Genomic DNA, 17,404 nt, shown 5'->3' with positions numbered 1-17,404 from the left:
ATCCACTGTCTTTTCTGTGAAGTTGTTTTTCCTCAAATTTCCTCCAAACCTACTTCCCTCCAGTGTCAGTGCATATTGTTCTGTTCTAATACTTCTCTTCCTCTGTAGAATGTTTCCCTCCAGAACTTTGTTATAACCAATTGATATATTTGAAAGTTTCTATCATGTCCCTTCTTTCCCTTCTCTGATCCAAACTATACATATTAAGTTCTTTTAGTCTTTCCGGGTATGTTTTGTGCTGTAGGCCATGCACCATTTTAGTTGCCCATCTTTGTACAGTTTCTAATGTATTTATAACTTTATGGAGATACGGCCTCCAGAATTGAACACAGTATTCTAGATGAGGCCGTACAAATAATCTATACAGTGGTATTATTACTTCTTTCTTTCTGCTACTGATTCCTCTCCCTATGCAACCAAGCATCTGACTTGCCTTCCTCATTGATTTGTTACATTGCTTACCTGCCTTTAAGTCACCTAAAATAGTGACTCCTAGATCCCTTTCCTCCGCAGTAGTTTCCATTATAGTGCCATTAATACTATATTTAGCCTTTGATTTTTTGAGACCCAAGTGCATGATTTTGCATTTTTTGGTATTAAAATGTAATTGACACTCTTGCCATTCTTCTATTCTACCTAGATCATCAATCCTTTGTTTTACCCCTCCTGGTGTGTCTACCCTGTTGCATATATTTGTGTCATCTGCAAAAAGGTCTGGTCCAAGTACAGATCCCTGTGGCACTCCACTGGTAACCTTTCCCTGCTGTGACTGCACTCCATTTACTATAACTCTCTATTTTCTATCCTGCAACCAAGATCTTATCCATTCAATCATCTTAGAATCCATGATTAAGATTTCAAGTTTATTTGATTTAATTGATTCATTTAGCCTTCCCGGCATAGTGTAGGAAGCCCTCTACACTCATCCATAAGCCAATGGTGTTGAAGAATTTCCTCCAGAGTGGGACGTTCTGAGGGGCGAGTTGATAAACACCACCGAATCAAGTCCTCACAATCTGAAAAGAGAGAGAGAAGTATTGGTTATTTCGGATGCAGGTCTCTTGTGTAACAAACCCCAATACGCACAGATGCTTCAGCCCCTCCCCTCCACTGCCCCACCCTCCCTCCGCAAAGCTTATTCACGAAGAAGCAACTGCTGATAGGAACATATAGAGACAGCCCTTACAAACAGCCTTCTTACACAAAATCTTTAAGGAAACAAAATGCTAGAAGCCCGGTGACCCAGCCCAAGATAGGATCAGCCTGGGGGGCAGATGCCCCCATTGCGCCCAGCCAAGCCAGCCTCTGTCTCCCTCCCAAATACCCTGCCTACAGCCAAGGACTAGAGCACTCCTCACGACTAGTAGAGATGTGACATTAGCGAGAGATGCTGGCGGGGGATGACCGATATAGTGGGACATCCTGGTCTTATCTACTAGCCTTCTCTATTTTCCTGCAGTCGAACAGAAAATCACACTGACCTATCACCACATATGGACTTTTAAATCAGCCTGTGTGTAATACGCTGCTGGCTGTGGGTATGAAAGAGAGACGCGTTTCGCAACACAAAAGAGGCCTGGCTAACAAACGCAAATAGCATTTTTTTTTATTCCCTAAATTAAAAAATGGATACATTTCTATCCTCCTTCCTGACACCTTCCACATGTTTGCATACACCTGGCACAGGGTAAGTCAATATCAAGATAAACCTGGCTATGTGGGGCATTAAGTGAGACTGCGATTAGGGAATACAGAGAACTACACTTGATATAGAACACTGCAGTTTCCTTTGGGGAGAGAGTTTCACATATAACCGATGGAGGTCTCTCACCTGGAGATACACTGGTTCTGAAGCTGATATAAGCTTGTATTATCTCCTCTCTAGTTTTAAATGGAATGTCCCCGCACACCATGTAGAACAGCAGGACACCCAGGGACCAGACGGCTGCCGGTAATGCGTTATACTCCTGGAACGCTATCCATTCCGGGGGACTGTACGTCAGTGTTCCTGTGGAAGAGAACATGTTGGTTTACAATGGAGGACTATGAATTGCGCACCAAAATATATAATTTCGGCTTCAAAAAGCAAATACTAGGGTGTATATTGTTTTATTTTAATTCTATGATCTACTCCTAACACAGACAAACAAAAATAATATGCGTTCAAAGCGCATTCTAAATGCCCGGTAAATTGACTCTAACGCTGATGCTTTAGCATATAGCAAATGGACCTGTAGACAGACAGTTTCTAACAAAGGTTCACTATGGACTGTATCAAATTCAACATTGTTTACAGCATCCCAGTGTGATTAGCAATGTAAATGTTTTCATATCTGAAATGTGGCCTTAAATTGGTCACTTATCACACCCATTGCTGTCCTATTCAGAGTAAAGTTACTTATCTTTTTACATTGTTTTTATTGTATATAATTATATTTATATTATTTTTATTAAATTATACCTGTCACCAGCTCTCAGTGGCTGCAGACATTTTTTGGGCTGGATCACGATGAACTGGAAAGGGGCCTATGAATTAATTCAGAACTAGTGACATCGCTGAGACACTTTGCACGGTGATATCACTAGTTCACTGTGAATTGAAAGAACAGAAACTATATGTAGATGACAGGTCCACTTCAATGTGGTTTACTCACCAGCAAAGGTAGTAAAGGGGAAGTCCTGGAGCAAAACCCCACAGCCGAAATCGATGAGCTTTATGGTTTCCAAACGGGTGCTGACCAATACATTTTCAGCCTTAATATCTCTATGCAGGACCCCTTTGGAGTGGCAGTGTTGGACGGCCTCCACAAGCTGCCGCAAGAGGCTACCTGCCACTCCTTCTTCTAGGGGCCCCTGCTCTGTGATGATATGAAGCAGATCTTGACTGTGCTCTGGCATTTCCATTACAATTTGAAAACTGTGGTCTGTTTCAAACCAATCCAGCAGTTCAATGATGCCGGGGTGCCCTTTAACCTTCAGCAAGAAGTAGATTTCTATCGGCACCCGGGATAAATCGTCCTGCAATTGCAAAAATTAATAATAAAGAACTAGAACAGGCCTGTCCAACCTGCGGCCCTCCAGATGTTGTGAAACTACAAGCCCCAGCATGCTTTGCCAGTAGACAACCTGTTGATAGCTGGAGGGGCATGCTGGGACTTGTAGTTTCACAACATCTGGAGGGCCACAGGTTGGACAGGCCTGAACTAGAAGATGAATAGAAGAAGAACGGGCTTGCGGAGGGTGGGAAAGAGAGTGGAGAGGTACAGAACCCATCAGGAACTCAGTGGATGATATTGGGCAGATGTAAGATCATAGGATGGATGTTACAATGCGTAAATAGTGCACCCATGACCTGCACAGAGTGGGGGCAGCTACTTTGTGGATAATTACTATCTAGGGAAATTCAGGTTATTAATCATGGTTGCCAACCATAACAACTTTTTACTGACGTTAGAAAATAACACCTGTTTTTGGCCTGTCAGTAAGAAAAGTAATGGAGTCCAGTAAGAAATATGGCATCCTTTGCCACTACTAAATTTCACATAGCGTTTATAAAAAAAAATCAATGATTTAGGGTCAGAATGGTGTTATAAGCCCCTTATGTTCACCCCCTGGATCCTTTCTCACAACTGAGAAATGTATGAACAATATGGCAGTAAAACATGTCACCCATCAGTAAATTTTTCTATTACCATCCGTAAAGAGAAATTTCAAGGGACGGCAACGTGCAACTAATTCATCAGGAACTAGTGACATCACCATAGAAAGTACAAATATACATTTTTATCTCCAAAAATAATTTCAGAGAAACATAGATAAATGTGAAGGGGGCTAAATGCAAAAGTCTTACCAGCTGAGTCCAGCGCATCCCGTGACACTTGCTGATGTATTTTACAGCCACCTGGGGGAGCCAGAGAACAATTAGAGCCTATCTGTACAGAGAGACCATGAAAGAAGAGCAGCCAATTCCAACAACACTCACCTGTAAGCTGTCTGCCCGTCTCTGTGCGCTGAACACAGTGCCGAACCCACCGCTGCCTAGAACAGCCCTCAATTTATAGTTCTTCTCAAAAATTGGCTTTTCCGTTCCTGTAACAACATGATAAGGGACATTACATCTGAGGTGCGCATAACCCGGATCTGGAAGATTTCTCAAACACCACACAATGAGCCAATCTGCAAAATACGTCGTTATTGCAAAAAACACTTCACCTACAAGTCATGTTATCCTTAGAACCTTGAGTACTAAATGCAATAGAACTTCAGCAATTTGTGCTTTTACGAACAAGCATATTTAATTAATTAATTAGTTAATTAATTAATTAGCAATGCTGGATGGCTGAGCATTAGTGCATATGGTACAAAGAACAAACAACATTGACCAAATTGCACATGACATATTCTAATATAACAACACTTTTTGAAATTATCTGGGATAACTATGTATAAATGCTGACAAGAAATATTACGTGGCATATATATTGCTGCATTAAATACTTTGCTTATTCTCATACAAAGGTGCTGGGCCCATTGTAATGGATGGCAGTGGATGGATTATAAGAGGAGTGGGCTCCTACATATCACAGAAGAGTTTGTTTAATACAAGTTATAGTTCTTTTTTAATACTCAAGATCTTCAATGTTCCGACATGCGCTACTGACAGACTCGCTGGGAAATGTGATTGGCTACAGCAACTCTGTGTTTGCAGGTTTTCATCCCTTGATAGTCAAAGATTGTCACGTACTGATGGTCAGTAGTCATGTGGACCCTCAGAGGTGGGATATGTGAAACTATATTTACTTCAGTAGCATCTTTATTATTTATTGTAATAACTCTCTTAGAGGCGATTGAGTTATGTACTGAAAGCAACAACATTCTCACAGCTAATAAAGTGATCTAAGCATAGAGGAGGGGTTTCTGGCCAACAACATCAAACCCCCCCCCCCCCCCCCCCCCCCAAGTACACACCTAAGGAACTCCGCACATGACTATAGGAGTAGACTCTTGGTGATCACGTCTATATGTATAACATGCCCATTTTACAATGACCAGTGATTATAAAGTCTGAGAAGGCCAACATGCAAATTTTACCCTCATTAAGTTTTTAAAAAACAAAACTTTGAAACTGAACAGCTTCCAGAATTATAAGGTTTCCTAGTTTTCCCCCCACAGAGACACAATTGAAATCAGCTATTATTACCTTGCGTGGGTGTTATCTTCCTTCTATCTTCTGGTCCGGGCTCTTTGTGATGTCGTCTCCTGGAAAATTGCAAAAAATAATAAGAAATTGTCGGTGGATAATAGTGTACACAACGCAACCAGCAACTATTGTAGATTGTAAGATGCAGTAAAACACAAGACAATAATTCCTGCCATCGCGCAGCGGGATGCAGGTTAATGATGATCCGTGAGAGTTGCCTCCTCTCCTGGGAAATATATGAGTCTCCCGAACATTGCGGAAGAGTAGGCAAGTGTGCTTTCCGCAAAGAAAATTGAATTTATAGTGCTTTTAAAATGTGACATGTTAGTAACTTACTTCTTGATGCCAAATCCAGCTGCCAGTATTATGAATGCCAGGAGAACCACCGCTCTGGTCCTGAATTGCTGCAGAGCTGTTCAGAAAAGAAAGAGAATTCCGGATGAGAGAAGCAGCTAATAAACTGTTAGATTTGTATGGAGAAAATGCCGGAGAGAATGTAACCTTATGGAGACAACTCATAAGTGTAATATTGGGATGTGTGTGAAGATGAAGGTGATTGCACACGCTGTGATATTGCAACAGATATAGGGCAATTGCCGGATATTGCAGTATTGGTGGCCTCACAACAGCTGAGCGTCCCGATAAACATCTTATTATAATGAATAATACAATTATCAGGCATGGGTGGAAAGTGTGTGTGGTAATCTTTGACCACACTAAAATGTCTCAATGGCACTGGAATTGGAGTGATGAACGACTATGGTCCAATTCCAAAACTGAACCATGTGTGTGGGCAACATAATAGACCGGACATAACATTCCATCACCGGCATCATTTAATATCGTTTAGGGTTCTTACAAAACAGGTCCAGCCTCCCAAGCCCCCCCTGCCCCTTATGTCGCTCAGTAATTGTTTAAAGCGCCCCATAAACTATAACGTCATTGGTGACTACCTTAGTGCGTGTAAAGGAAGCGCTGATTCTGGGCCTGAGAGAGAGTAAGACAAATCGGGAATCTTTGCTTTGACAAATATAGACTTACCAATCTCCTGAACCAGTTTATTATAATATTCTTCAGGTGTTATATGATCTGCAAATAAAAATACATGGAATGTAAACACTATCAAGCACATTGAGCTAGTGAACTAGACCTCTGGCTTAATCCCCCCAAATCCTCATCATTCATAACAACCACTACTCAGAAACAAGATAGCACAACATACATAAAACACACCCATGTACAATACAACTGTAACCCAGAATGGGCCTCTCAGTTACATTATTTAAAAAGAAAATTGTTAAAGCAAAGTATTACAGTTCACACACCCACAGAATCAACATTCTTTATAATCTTATATATAAGATATTTTTAGCTTACAAGAATAACATTAGGTTTCTCTATTTTTAATAATTAACCAAAGCATAATTTAAATGTACATAGTGCTTCATTTTTTATGTTTTTGTTTTGGTAACTCCATCCTGAAATGGTATTACTAGTCCTACTATGTCCCAGGTAATATATTGTATACTGCAGGCATATGATAGCGCTTGGTTATACAATGTAAGCTATATACCTCTGTAAAGAGTCACTAATTGCACTACATTCCAAATACAATCAGACATGTGGGATAAATGTAATCAACTAAACTGCAATTGTCCTGGAACAAAGTTGTATGACTTGATCGGAAACTGTTTTGGTTCTATATATATAGTGGTAGAAGTGGTGGTGTATACGGTGGTACCATTTCTCCTACCGCCTTCATTGTAAAACTATGAAAACTAAAAAATAAATTCTCCGACAATTATAGACTTACCTTTGCCACGCAGCACGATGGAATCTGAAAATAAAAATATTTTGAATTTAAACACTATTAAGCACAAACCATGATAGTATAACATACATAAAATACGTCTTACACATGAAGATTTTTTCAACTTAAATTTAATATCTGAAAACATGAAGAAAAATATTTTCACTCTATTTTAATAATTAGATAAACAATGAAAATAGTACTTTGTCTTTTTTAAAGTTCTTATTCTAGTAACGTCATTCTGAAATGGCATTACTGGAATAGACATCATGGGGGTACAAGTCCCACCGTGATAACTAGGCTGCCCCATGCCTAAGCACAGGAGAGCTGATGGCGGGCATCACTTAATGCTGACGGGTAACCCCTTTGATAGATAGACAAGTTTTCTCAGTTAATAGGGCTCTTTGCCATTGATAATAGACAACTAATCCCCAAAAATTTGGTTGAGCACTATTCACTAAAATAAACTCTTACAGGTTAATTGTTCCTTACCTTTCTCTGTGTTGACAATGAGAATCATCAACACTGTAAGTATAATTGTCAATCTTGTCATTGACATTCTTGCTCTCTCTCTCTATATCACTAGTCTCCCCAAACTCGCCAAACCTGAGACTGAAATCACAGGTCAGCAGGTGGGTATATAACAACTATCTGGTATGTAATGATGATGTAATAATGGGGCTGTAATAATAATGATGATGATGACCACTGTATGTAACCAGGCAGCCTGTATTGGTCTCAATATATTTCTAAAAATTGCTGACACCAGTAGAAATATTTGTCACATCCATGTCCTACAATTAAATTAAAAGTTGCTAGTAGATATTATATAATTGTCTACCGATCCCCTAATATAGTGTATGCGCAGGGTCTTAGGGGTATATTTACTAAACTGCGGGTTTGAAAAAGTGGAGATGTTGCCTATGGCAACCAATCAGATTCTAGCTGTCATTTTGTAGAATGCACTAAATAAATGAAAGCTAGAATCTGATAGGTTGCCATAGGCAACATCTCCACTTTTTCAAACCCGCCGTTTAGTAAATCTAGCCCTTAGTCTTCAATGTGCAAAACAAATCAAATGTAGGAGATGTTTTAAGAGAATATTAAATTAGTACATGTGAGTTCTCTTTAAGTAATTATAGTATCAGGATTTTGGATGTGCTTGTTAAGGAAGCAATTTTAGATTATCTACTGGTTTATATACCAAAGAGTGAAAAAGGAAAAAGTATTCTCAATTGGAGCATCTTGCAAAAAGACCCTGATTATGATAAAATATTTTGAAACATGCCTGGGACTGTATTTAAAAGAACTAATAATACAAGTGTAAGGGCTGATTCTGCCATTAATAGGGGTAATATACAGTCTACGTTACATCTTTATTAGAAGTCACTTCTCAATGCCTGTGCTGTCCATCACTTCATCCTGTCTTTAAGGCTGCTTCTATTCCACATACAGGGGATATCATTTTTATGTAGGGCAGGGGCAAATGCATAATTTGTAGAGGGGGGTTTCCACACCGCGCCACCAGTGGGCGTGGCCAGCATGCATGGGGGCGTGGATATAATTTTAGACAGTGCTTGGCTGCTCTCCAACTCTTCCTATCCCCATAATATACATGGGCAATGCTGCGTGCACTACTGCTAGGTGCACAAAGCTCTCCCTTTTCAAGCAGAGCTGTGTGAAGCGGGAGCAGGGTCTCCTATATTATAGAGTGTCCCAAGCTTGGAGGGGGGTTTCCATGCACTAGGAAACCTCCCTTGGTTTGCCTATGGTAGGGGGTGTTTTGTGTAATAGTAGGGGCACCGAGAGGAGGGTGAGGCTGGTATAGAGTACCCTGGCCTTCTTTGGGGTCCTGGGGGTGACAAATTATAGCGGGTGCAGGCCTCATCCACTGAGCCACAATGAAGCATACCTTCCAATTCTCCCCATTTAGGCAGAAAAGTCCCACTTTTGAATGGCTAGAAGTTGAAAGTTCAACTTTAGAAAAAAATATAAGGACCCAGTGAGATACCTTTCATTCCCTGGGTAAATGTGTAGAAGGAAGGAAGTTTGGTGTAACTGTTTTAAGTGGAGTTATGTGGAGTGTACACCAATACAATTTAGAGAAGAATTTGGCACTAGTGATATAAAGCCAGGAGGTTTCCCTAAATAATAATACAAAAAAAACAAAAAAAAAAACAATTTTCAATATATGGATTAAGCCAATAATAAATACTGTGTCCCATATATTGTCTGTTTTTTCTCACTGTTCAGACATAGAAAGACTTGTTGAAGTGTGATTCAGATGTTAATTCTCTATCTTGTTGTTATTCTCTGTATTATTAAATAAGTATGAAAAAAAACATATAGTACAACCAATCTCGATTCGATAGAGATTACTTCTTTAAAGTGAAAAAAATTATTATCAAGTGTGTGTGTTTCAGATGGAGCGCCACAAATCTCCGTTTACACCCTGCGTATATACATACCATGAATTGATAATAATGACAAACACCACTGTGTTTAAATTATTTGTGAATCATTTATTCTTCTCCATGTATATTTTATGGTAAAGCATCCCTTAAAACATTGTTTTAATTGCTTTATTTATATAAAAAAAAATGTCCAATAAGAACACATTACAGGACAATTTGTTTTTTTTTATAAATAAAACAATTAATATTTTATTATCAGAAATACTGACTCAAATAACAGATTTAAAATTCCAGGAATCCAGCACAATCACCGCCTGATGAACATGACAAGATGCCTTGAGAAAGATTTCCAACTGAAACGCGTTGGCTGGAATGGAAGGAGCATAAAGGTGCATATCGTATCCAAGGTCTCATGGAGCACCAGTGTTCTTACCTGTGGTAGAGATAAACTAGCTTCCAGTTCTTTTTGTAATTGGAAAAAAATACTTTTGTGACAAGTGAACAATTTATGACTGCAAGCTATCTTAACTTCCAAACAACATTTGTAATTTGTCTCATAAAGAGTAGAGGGAGACTGCAATACGTAACTTGTACGACACACATTTTTCACGCTCTGAAGAAACTCGAGACACAAAGGGCCTGATGCAAATCAGAATGTAACTTGCACACAAGTTGCGGCTTAAATAAGAGCACATACATGAGCATAGTTCCAACTGTATTCGTATCCAAGCAGATCTCAAGATGTGCCTCCATTTGAATGTGGCTGTAAGTACACTCTGCCTAAATGTTACTTAACAGACAGAACAGAGTGCGGTATACGCACAAGCATATGTGCAATATAAGGTGACATCAAAATGCATGCAAAAAAAATTATATTTTAAAATAAATGAACAACTCTAAACAGTAATAAAAATCTGCTTGGTTTAAAAAACAAACAAACAATTTTTTAATTAAATAAATAAATCAGAATGTTCTTATTGCGACCTGTACATACAATGCATTTTTATAGTCTATCTCACTTGCATACGCAGGTTCTGTGCTATTTAGTGGCACGCATACGTGTACTTTTCCAAACAAAGACCAGGCGTGTCAGTCGTCACTACCAGTCGGCACTGACACCTGCCCTGTAGCTGGGGCAAATGTTACGTCTGAAAACAAGTGGACTTAAGAGAAACCCAGGACGTGTAGTCGGCCACATCTGCATCGGCACACTCGGCACTGTACATTGCCTACGTCTGTCCTCCCCTTCCCACCGCCATTCCGCCCTTAAAGTCATTGGCAGTTGTAAGTGTCATTTACGTTCAGACATGAATTGTATGCAATTGTGTTCATTGGCATAAGATCCGTTTCTGAGCGTGCGCAGATCTATTTCACGAACCATATGGCACGCAAGCGGACTTACGTCCGAATATCAGTCAAGCCCATAGTCTCTCCAGACATTGTTCTGTACGTCATATTGGAGATATTTCAAATATCACAGTGAGGACATAGAAACAGTCAAGAGAACCACCAGAGGAGGTGATATATAACACTCTGTAACAGGACTGCATATTGAGTCTATCAGTTGGGTTCCATTGGGGTCCCGGGAGCCTTCCATAAGCACATTAAACTGAATGGCATTAAGGATGATAATCATACAGGTTTATAGTCTACAATAGGGTGGTGATGTCATCTTCCTGCACTTCATTTAGTTGTCGATTAGGGATTTTCTCTGATTTGTCTTTACCAGCTTTCTAGATAAGATTTATTAATTAATTTTCTTGGGTCTTTTTCTGGTGTTCTATCTTTGCTAGGAAACAGCAACTTTTCCATGTGTTCCATGGAGCCAGTGGACCCAATCAGGGCCATTTAGGACTAGGCAGACAGCAGTTGCTAAGGAAGACCCACACTGGCTGTCTGCTGGATGGGGAACCTCAAGTTCCTCACTCTGCAAGAGGTGTTTTTTTAACAATTATCTTTGACAGTTAATTTTTTGTTTTCTTTATTTTATTTCAAACGATTTAACGTTGTGATTTCTGGTGAACAGATAATGTGCAGTAAAGACCATATGTTACAACATGTTTATTTCCTAGTTGAATTGAAGATTTTTTTTATAGTTAATACATGCTGTTATAAATCTTGTAATAAAATCAAATTGTTTTTTTTTTTTGTTTATACCTTATGGGCTCAAGTCCGAATGCAACTTAGATGTAAGTGTCATGTTTAGAAAGAGCGCGGAACGTGCCCAAGTGTATCTCAAGACACGTTATGATTTGAATATGAATGTAAACCAGGCCTGTCCAACCTGCGGCCCTCCAGATGTTGTGAAACTACAAGTCCCAGCATTCCCTTCCAGCTATCAACAGGTTGTCTACTGGCAAAGCATGCTGGGGCTTGTAGTTTCACAACACCTGGAGGGCCGCAGGTTGGACAGGCCTGATGTAAACAGTATTTTCCATACATAGACACACATAACAGACTGCGCTCTGTGGTATAGGCACATGCATATGTATAACAACAGTTCACATCAAAACACATAAAAATTGTATTTTATTATAAAATAAAGCAACAACTGTTAACAGTATAATAATTAAAAGGAAAAGTTATTAAAAAAAAATTTGAATTCTTTTTTCATTTATAAATATGACTTCAATGTGCACATTACAGAAAATGCATTTTTAAAACTTATTTTTCGAATTAACCTTGAAACAAGGAAAAACAATACAAACAATTATAACAGAATATATATTATAGCGATGAATATATAAACAAACAAACAAAGTAAATGCTTTGTAGCTTTCACCTCTGATTGCTTTTGCGAGTGTGGCTTCCAACCTGTCCATTTTAAATATGTAAAACATTTTATCCTTGAATAGTTTGAAACAACCGGCTGGGTCAAAACCTTTTTATTTTGCTGCTGTGCTGATAACCAGAAGAAGCCTTTCACTGACTCTTGATATTTGCTAATCTTAAGGGACTATTCCTAGGATGGCCCATTCCACTGTGAAAAGGAGATAGTTCTTTCAAAGCAAAGTTTCTGACTCTGAGCCAGAAAGACCTTACTAATGGACATCCCCATAAACAGTGAAATATATCTGCCTCATCTTCATGACATCTTGGACAATTATGTGATGACGATGAACCCACTAAAAAACTGCAATGAGGGAATAAATAAGATCTGTTATGAGCGTTTTGTCGCTATCCAATAACGATTGTTGAATCTCGGTTTGTGTTTCCAACGCACAAATATTTATTCTCAAAAAGTAGCAGAATAATTCAAGCGAAATAATAATAAGTACAGCCGTTACTTATCGCAGGCGCTCTGGATCCAGTGAACAGTCATTCAGTCCTGAAGTCTGTGGTCTAGGTGACTGAACTCTAGATGAGGAACTGCTGCTTATATGCAAACAGTAATACAGTAAAACAATGCAAAGGGTGTGGCTTACTTCTATTGGTCCAGGTTTCAGGAGGGTCCAGGGGGTTGTAGTTCATAGGCTAGTTTAAGCTCAGGAATCCAAAGGAGGGGGTCATCTCTCCAGGGGATGAGCTCTGATCTTCCCGCCAAGATTACTAATCCTAATAGTCCATAATTCCTTAACATTAATAACTTGCGTATGCGCTCTGCGATCCCTTCGCAGAGTGAACCGGACAGTCGCAAATGTGAAGGGGATTAGTTTGATACCACACATGGCATGATTCCTTCAACGTGTACCATATGTTTTACTGATATGCATATAACTCATAATATTACACATAAACTCTACTATATTTCGACATAAATAACTATGTGCTGCAACTACCATTAATGTGTACTATTTTACAAGTGTGCGTGTTTGTGCGAATGTATGTAAAAGACTAAATACTGTTGTTGCCACGTGTTGCTGCTGCGTATGCCCTTCAACGCCGTAGCGCGCCCTTTCAGGTTAAGTTTGCTCGATTTAAATTGAAATGACTTTATCCAATTTGCTGACTTCGACAGCTCCACCCTTTGATAGTATAATAAACTATCACCTAATCACCATTTCAAGTTCAGGGTTATACAACACTTCACATACCATGATCTCGGTGTCTTGCACCACCCTTTCAGTCTCGTTCTCAGTGTTTCTCCTAGAAGACTGTTTTCCACACTTCAACACAGTAGGAACACATTTGACACATAAACCAATTGCTAAGATGACACCCAGTATAAGGAGAAGGAGCTAACCTACACTAGCAATCATTTCCTGTACCCACTCCCCCAGACCAGAGAACCATTTCACAGGGTTCAACCATGAGAACCAACCTGCCACCTTTTCCCCGACCTCATATAACAAAGAATTATGGTTCCTTCGAAATTCCCATTTCAGTTGCAGAATTTCATCCATCTTCCGGTCTATAACCTCCTTAGGGTCATCCGTATTATTGGTGATGTACGTGCAACATTTTACACCGAACTGGGTGGCCAGTGTCTGATCTGATAGGTCAGCTTCCCGATTCTCCAGACGCTTTGCATGAGAGATATTTAGACACAGCAAAGATCTGTCTACAGAGTATTGTCGAAGCATTAGACTAGGGTTATTGTACCTCCCCTATATGGGCCTCCCACCCCTCAATTCGAGTACTTCGGAGATGTTTAATGGGAATGGCACTAGTCCTATGTTATGCTGCCCCTGCGGTACATGAGAGCACACCCAGCACTCGGTTTGGTTTAGCACCTTACCCACCAGGGAGTGATAATCCTCCAAAGGATGCCCGCCCACATTCAGATTACCGGTGGACTGGCATCGCTGGATGCATCTCTCTTCAACTATGGAGTCACAGAACTTGCAGATACAATACTCATCAGACAATAGCCCCTCACACTGTCTCCCGAGTTCCTGAGCTAGCAGACCTTTTCATAACCCCTGGACCAAGCTTAATAATGGACTGCTCTGGGTATTCTAATAACTTTTCCTCGATTTCCATTTCATCCGTATCACTGCCAGAACCTTCCTCTGTCCTCCATCCTCCTTCACAAAAATAGAATGTCCTAGAAAAAGTAAAAACAAGGAAAATCCTGGAACAAAAGAAAAACAAAAACCGCCACTCCATAGCTGGAAAGATAGTTCTGATGCAACGTCTCTGGCTCAGGTGTCTTGACTGCGGGCCTTAGGTCTCCCGGAACAGATTTATGAGTGACAGATCTGTGTCGTCAGTCTCAGTTTTATCTCGCACTTTCTCCGGGTTATTGACTCTCCTGCAGTGGGTGGAATGGACCCACACTTGGGTCCATTCCACCCACTGCAACCTTCAGTGATGTAGTACTGGTCAGCAGCACTTGGTATGGACCTTCCCAACGGTCTGTTAAACAACCTGAACGTAAGAAATTACGGATCATAACATAGTCCCCAGGTTCAACATCATGACAATTTGTTTCTGGCATACCAGGTGACAGCATTTTGAGTTTTTGTTGTTGTTTCAGCTGTCTGCTCATTTTTATAAGATATTGCACAGTAACTTTATTATTACACTTTAAGTCGTCTTGCGGACTCACGATCAAATGAGGTTGTCGTCCAAACAGTATCTCAGAGGGGGACAGATTAAGAGGAGGTCTAGGAGTGGTTTGAATGCTATGGAGGACTAGTGGCAAAGCTTCAGGCCATGCCAACCCAGTTTCAGTCATTATCTTACCAAGCTTGTTCTTTATAGTACCATTTACTCTTTCCACTGGCTTGTGGTCGGTAAGGGGTGTGAAGTCTGCTACTGATTCCCATGAGCTTACACATATTCTGGAAGATATCACCAGTAAAGTGGGTACCCCTATCACTTTCAATGATTCTAGGGATACCGAACCTACAGACAAGTTCTTGTATAATTTTCTTTGCATTGAACACAGCAGTATTAGTGGCTGCTGGATATGCTTCTACCTAACCGGAAAACACATCAATACATACTAACACATACTTTAGATTCCTGCACGGTGGTAATTGGATATAGTTAATTTGTATTACCTGAAAAGGTCCGTCTGTAGGAGGGATGTGGGATGGCTCAGTTGGAATAGTTTTCCCGACATTTTTCCTCAAACAAGTAAGACATGACATTGCTTTCTTACCAGCTTGAGAGGAAAATCCGGGAGCACACCAGTATGCTCTCACCAGTTTGCACATACCTTCTTTACCCAGGTGAGTCAGACCGTGTGCTGCTTCAGCCAGGCTTGGATAGTATGTTCAGGGAGCTACAGGCTTACCTTGTCCATCCCTCCAGAGTCCTGAGGACTCTTGACCACATCCCTTCGCCTTCCAGACCGCCTTTTCCTGCAGGGAACACAAATCTTGCATTTCAATTAATTACTGCATGTCTAATGTCTGAAAAACCATCATAGTCTCGGTCAATACAGTCATAGGTTGCCCTGCTGCCCATTTAGCAGCTTCGTCTGCCCTGTTGTTGCCCAATGACACTGGGTCTTCTTCAAAGGTATGGGCTTTGCACTTTATGACGCTACCGTTCTGGGTAATTGTATCGCTGTCAGAAGTCCTTTTATGTGTTGTGAGTGTGCCACTGGTGTACCTGCTGCTGTCGTAAAGTTTCTAAGACGCCAAAGGGCCCCAAAATCATGCACTACCCCGAAGGCGTACCTAGAGTCAGTATATATATTGGCTGATTTACCCTTTGATAATTCACACGCTCTCCTTAATGCTACTAGTTCCGCCACTTGGGCTGAGTGAGGTGGGCCAAGGGGTTCAGCTTCTACCACTTCCTGATCGTCTACGACAGCGTAACCAGTAACTAGCTCTCCCGTCTCTGTCTGTCTATGACAACTCCCGTCTGTATAAAACGTTAAATCTACATTTTCTAAGGGGGTATCACGTATGTCGGGCCTTGCAGTAAAGGTATGGTTCAGGTGTTCCATACAATCATGCGTATCAGTACTCTCGCCTAACTCATCATCAACCAGGGTCTCCTCACCTCCCACCCTTTGTGTCTCTAGAGACACATACGGAAGGTATGTAGCTGGATTTAGGTTGCTACATCGTTTGATGGTGATGTTTGAGGGTGCCATCAGGGCTAGTTCCCACTTTGTGAATCTAGCTGAAGAAACATGTCTGGTTTGAACTGAATTTAACAGAGCTGATACAGCATGAGGTGTATAGACAGTTGAATTATGTCCTAATACTACGTCCTCGCTCTTACTTACCACAAGAGCCGTTGCTGATACGCTTCTGAGACATGTTGGGAATGATCTAGCCACAGTGTCCAATTCTGCACTGTAGAATGATACCGGTCTGCTAGCGTCACCATGTTTCTGTGTGAGGACACCTGCTGCACAACCATCAGCTTCCGTACAGTACAGCTCAAAAGGCTTTTCATAATCAGGTATTCCCAATGCAGGTGCTCTAGTCAGACTACCTTTAAGATTAAAGAACGCTTGCTCTGACTCTTTTGTGTGTACGACACGTTCTGGTTTCGAGGAAGAGACTAGTTCCTGCAATGGTATCCACAAATCCCCAGGAAAGTACGAATCTGCTTCTGGCTCTGCGGCAGAGTCATGTGTTGTATAGCCTCAATCCTGTCGGTTGTCAGGTGTCTTAGCCTCTTGGTGAGGCAGTGTCCTAAGTATTTGACCTTAGTCTGACATGGCTGTAATTTATCCTTTGCCACCTTGTGCCCTGTTTGTGAGAGATGAAGCAACAACAATTTAGTATCATGTAAACATGACATAAAAGAATCAGAGCACAGCAACAAATCATCCACATATTGAATTAGAACAGACCCATTGCAGGGTTGAAAGGATTGCAAACAGTCATGTAAGGCTTGGGAGAAAATACTGGGGCTGTCAATGAACCCCTGGGGCAGTCTGGTCCATGTGTATTGCAATCCCCTGTAGGAGAATGCAAATAGGTATTGGCAGTCAGGGTGAAGAGGGACTGAGAAGAAAGCAGAACATAGGTCAATGACAGTAAAGTGACTAGCAGACGGTGGAATCTGCATGAGGATGACAGCTGGATTCGGCACTACAGGGAATTGTCTCTCAACAACTTTATT

At 40.6% G+C, this 17,404-nt stretch overlaps 1 protein-coding gene across 1 annotated transcript; it reads right to left on the bottom strand.

Moving 5' to 3' along the window:
- Nucleotides 1-885: 885 nt before the first annotated feature.
- On the bottom strand, nt 886-16,590 carry LOC142101870 (serine/threonine-protein kinase pim-2-like). Its single transcript, XM_075186302.1, has 10 exons — nt 16,557-16,590; nt 7,014-7,037; nt 6,242-6,289; nt 5,537-5,612; nt 5,201-5,259; nt 3,983-4,089; nt 3,851-3,901; nt 2,655-3,018; nt 1,832-2,008; nt 886-1,016 (listed from the first exon to the last, which is right to left on the bottom strand). The coding sequence occupies exons 1-10, from the start codon at nt 16,588-16,590 to the stop codon at nt 886-888; spliced, it is 1,071 nt and encodes a 356-aa protein (XP_075042403.1).
- Nucleotides 16,591-17,404: the final 814 nt, after the last annotated feature.

This window comes from Mixophyes fleayi, chromosome 9 (assembly GCF_038048845.1).
Source record: "Mixophyes fleayi isolate aMixFle1 chromosome 9, aMixFle1.hap1, whole genome shotgun sequence".
Lineage (NCBI taxonomy): Eukaryota > Metazoa > Chordata > Amphibia > Anura > Limnodynastidae > Mixophyes > Mixophyes fleayi.
This window is presented reverse-complemented; position numbering and strand designations above follow the sequence as displayed.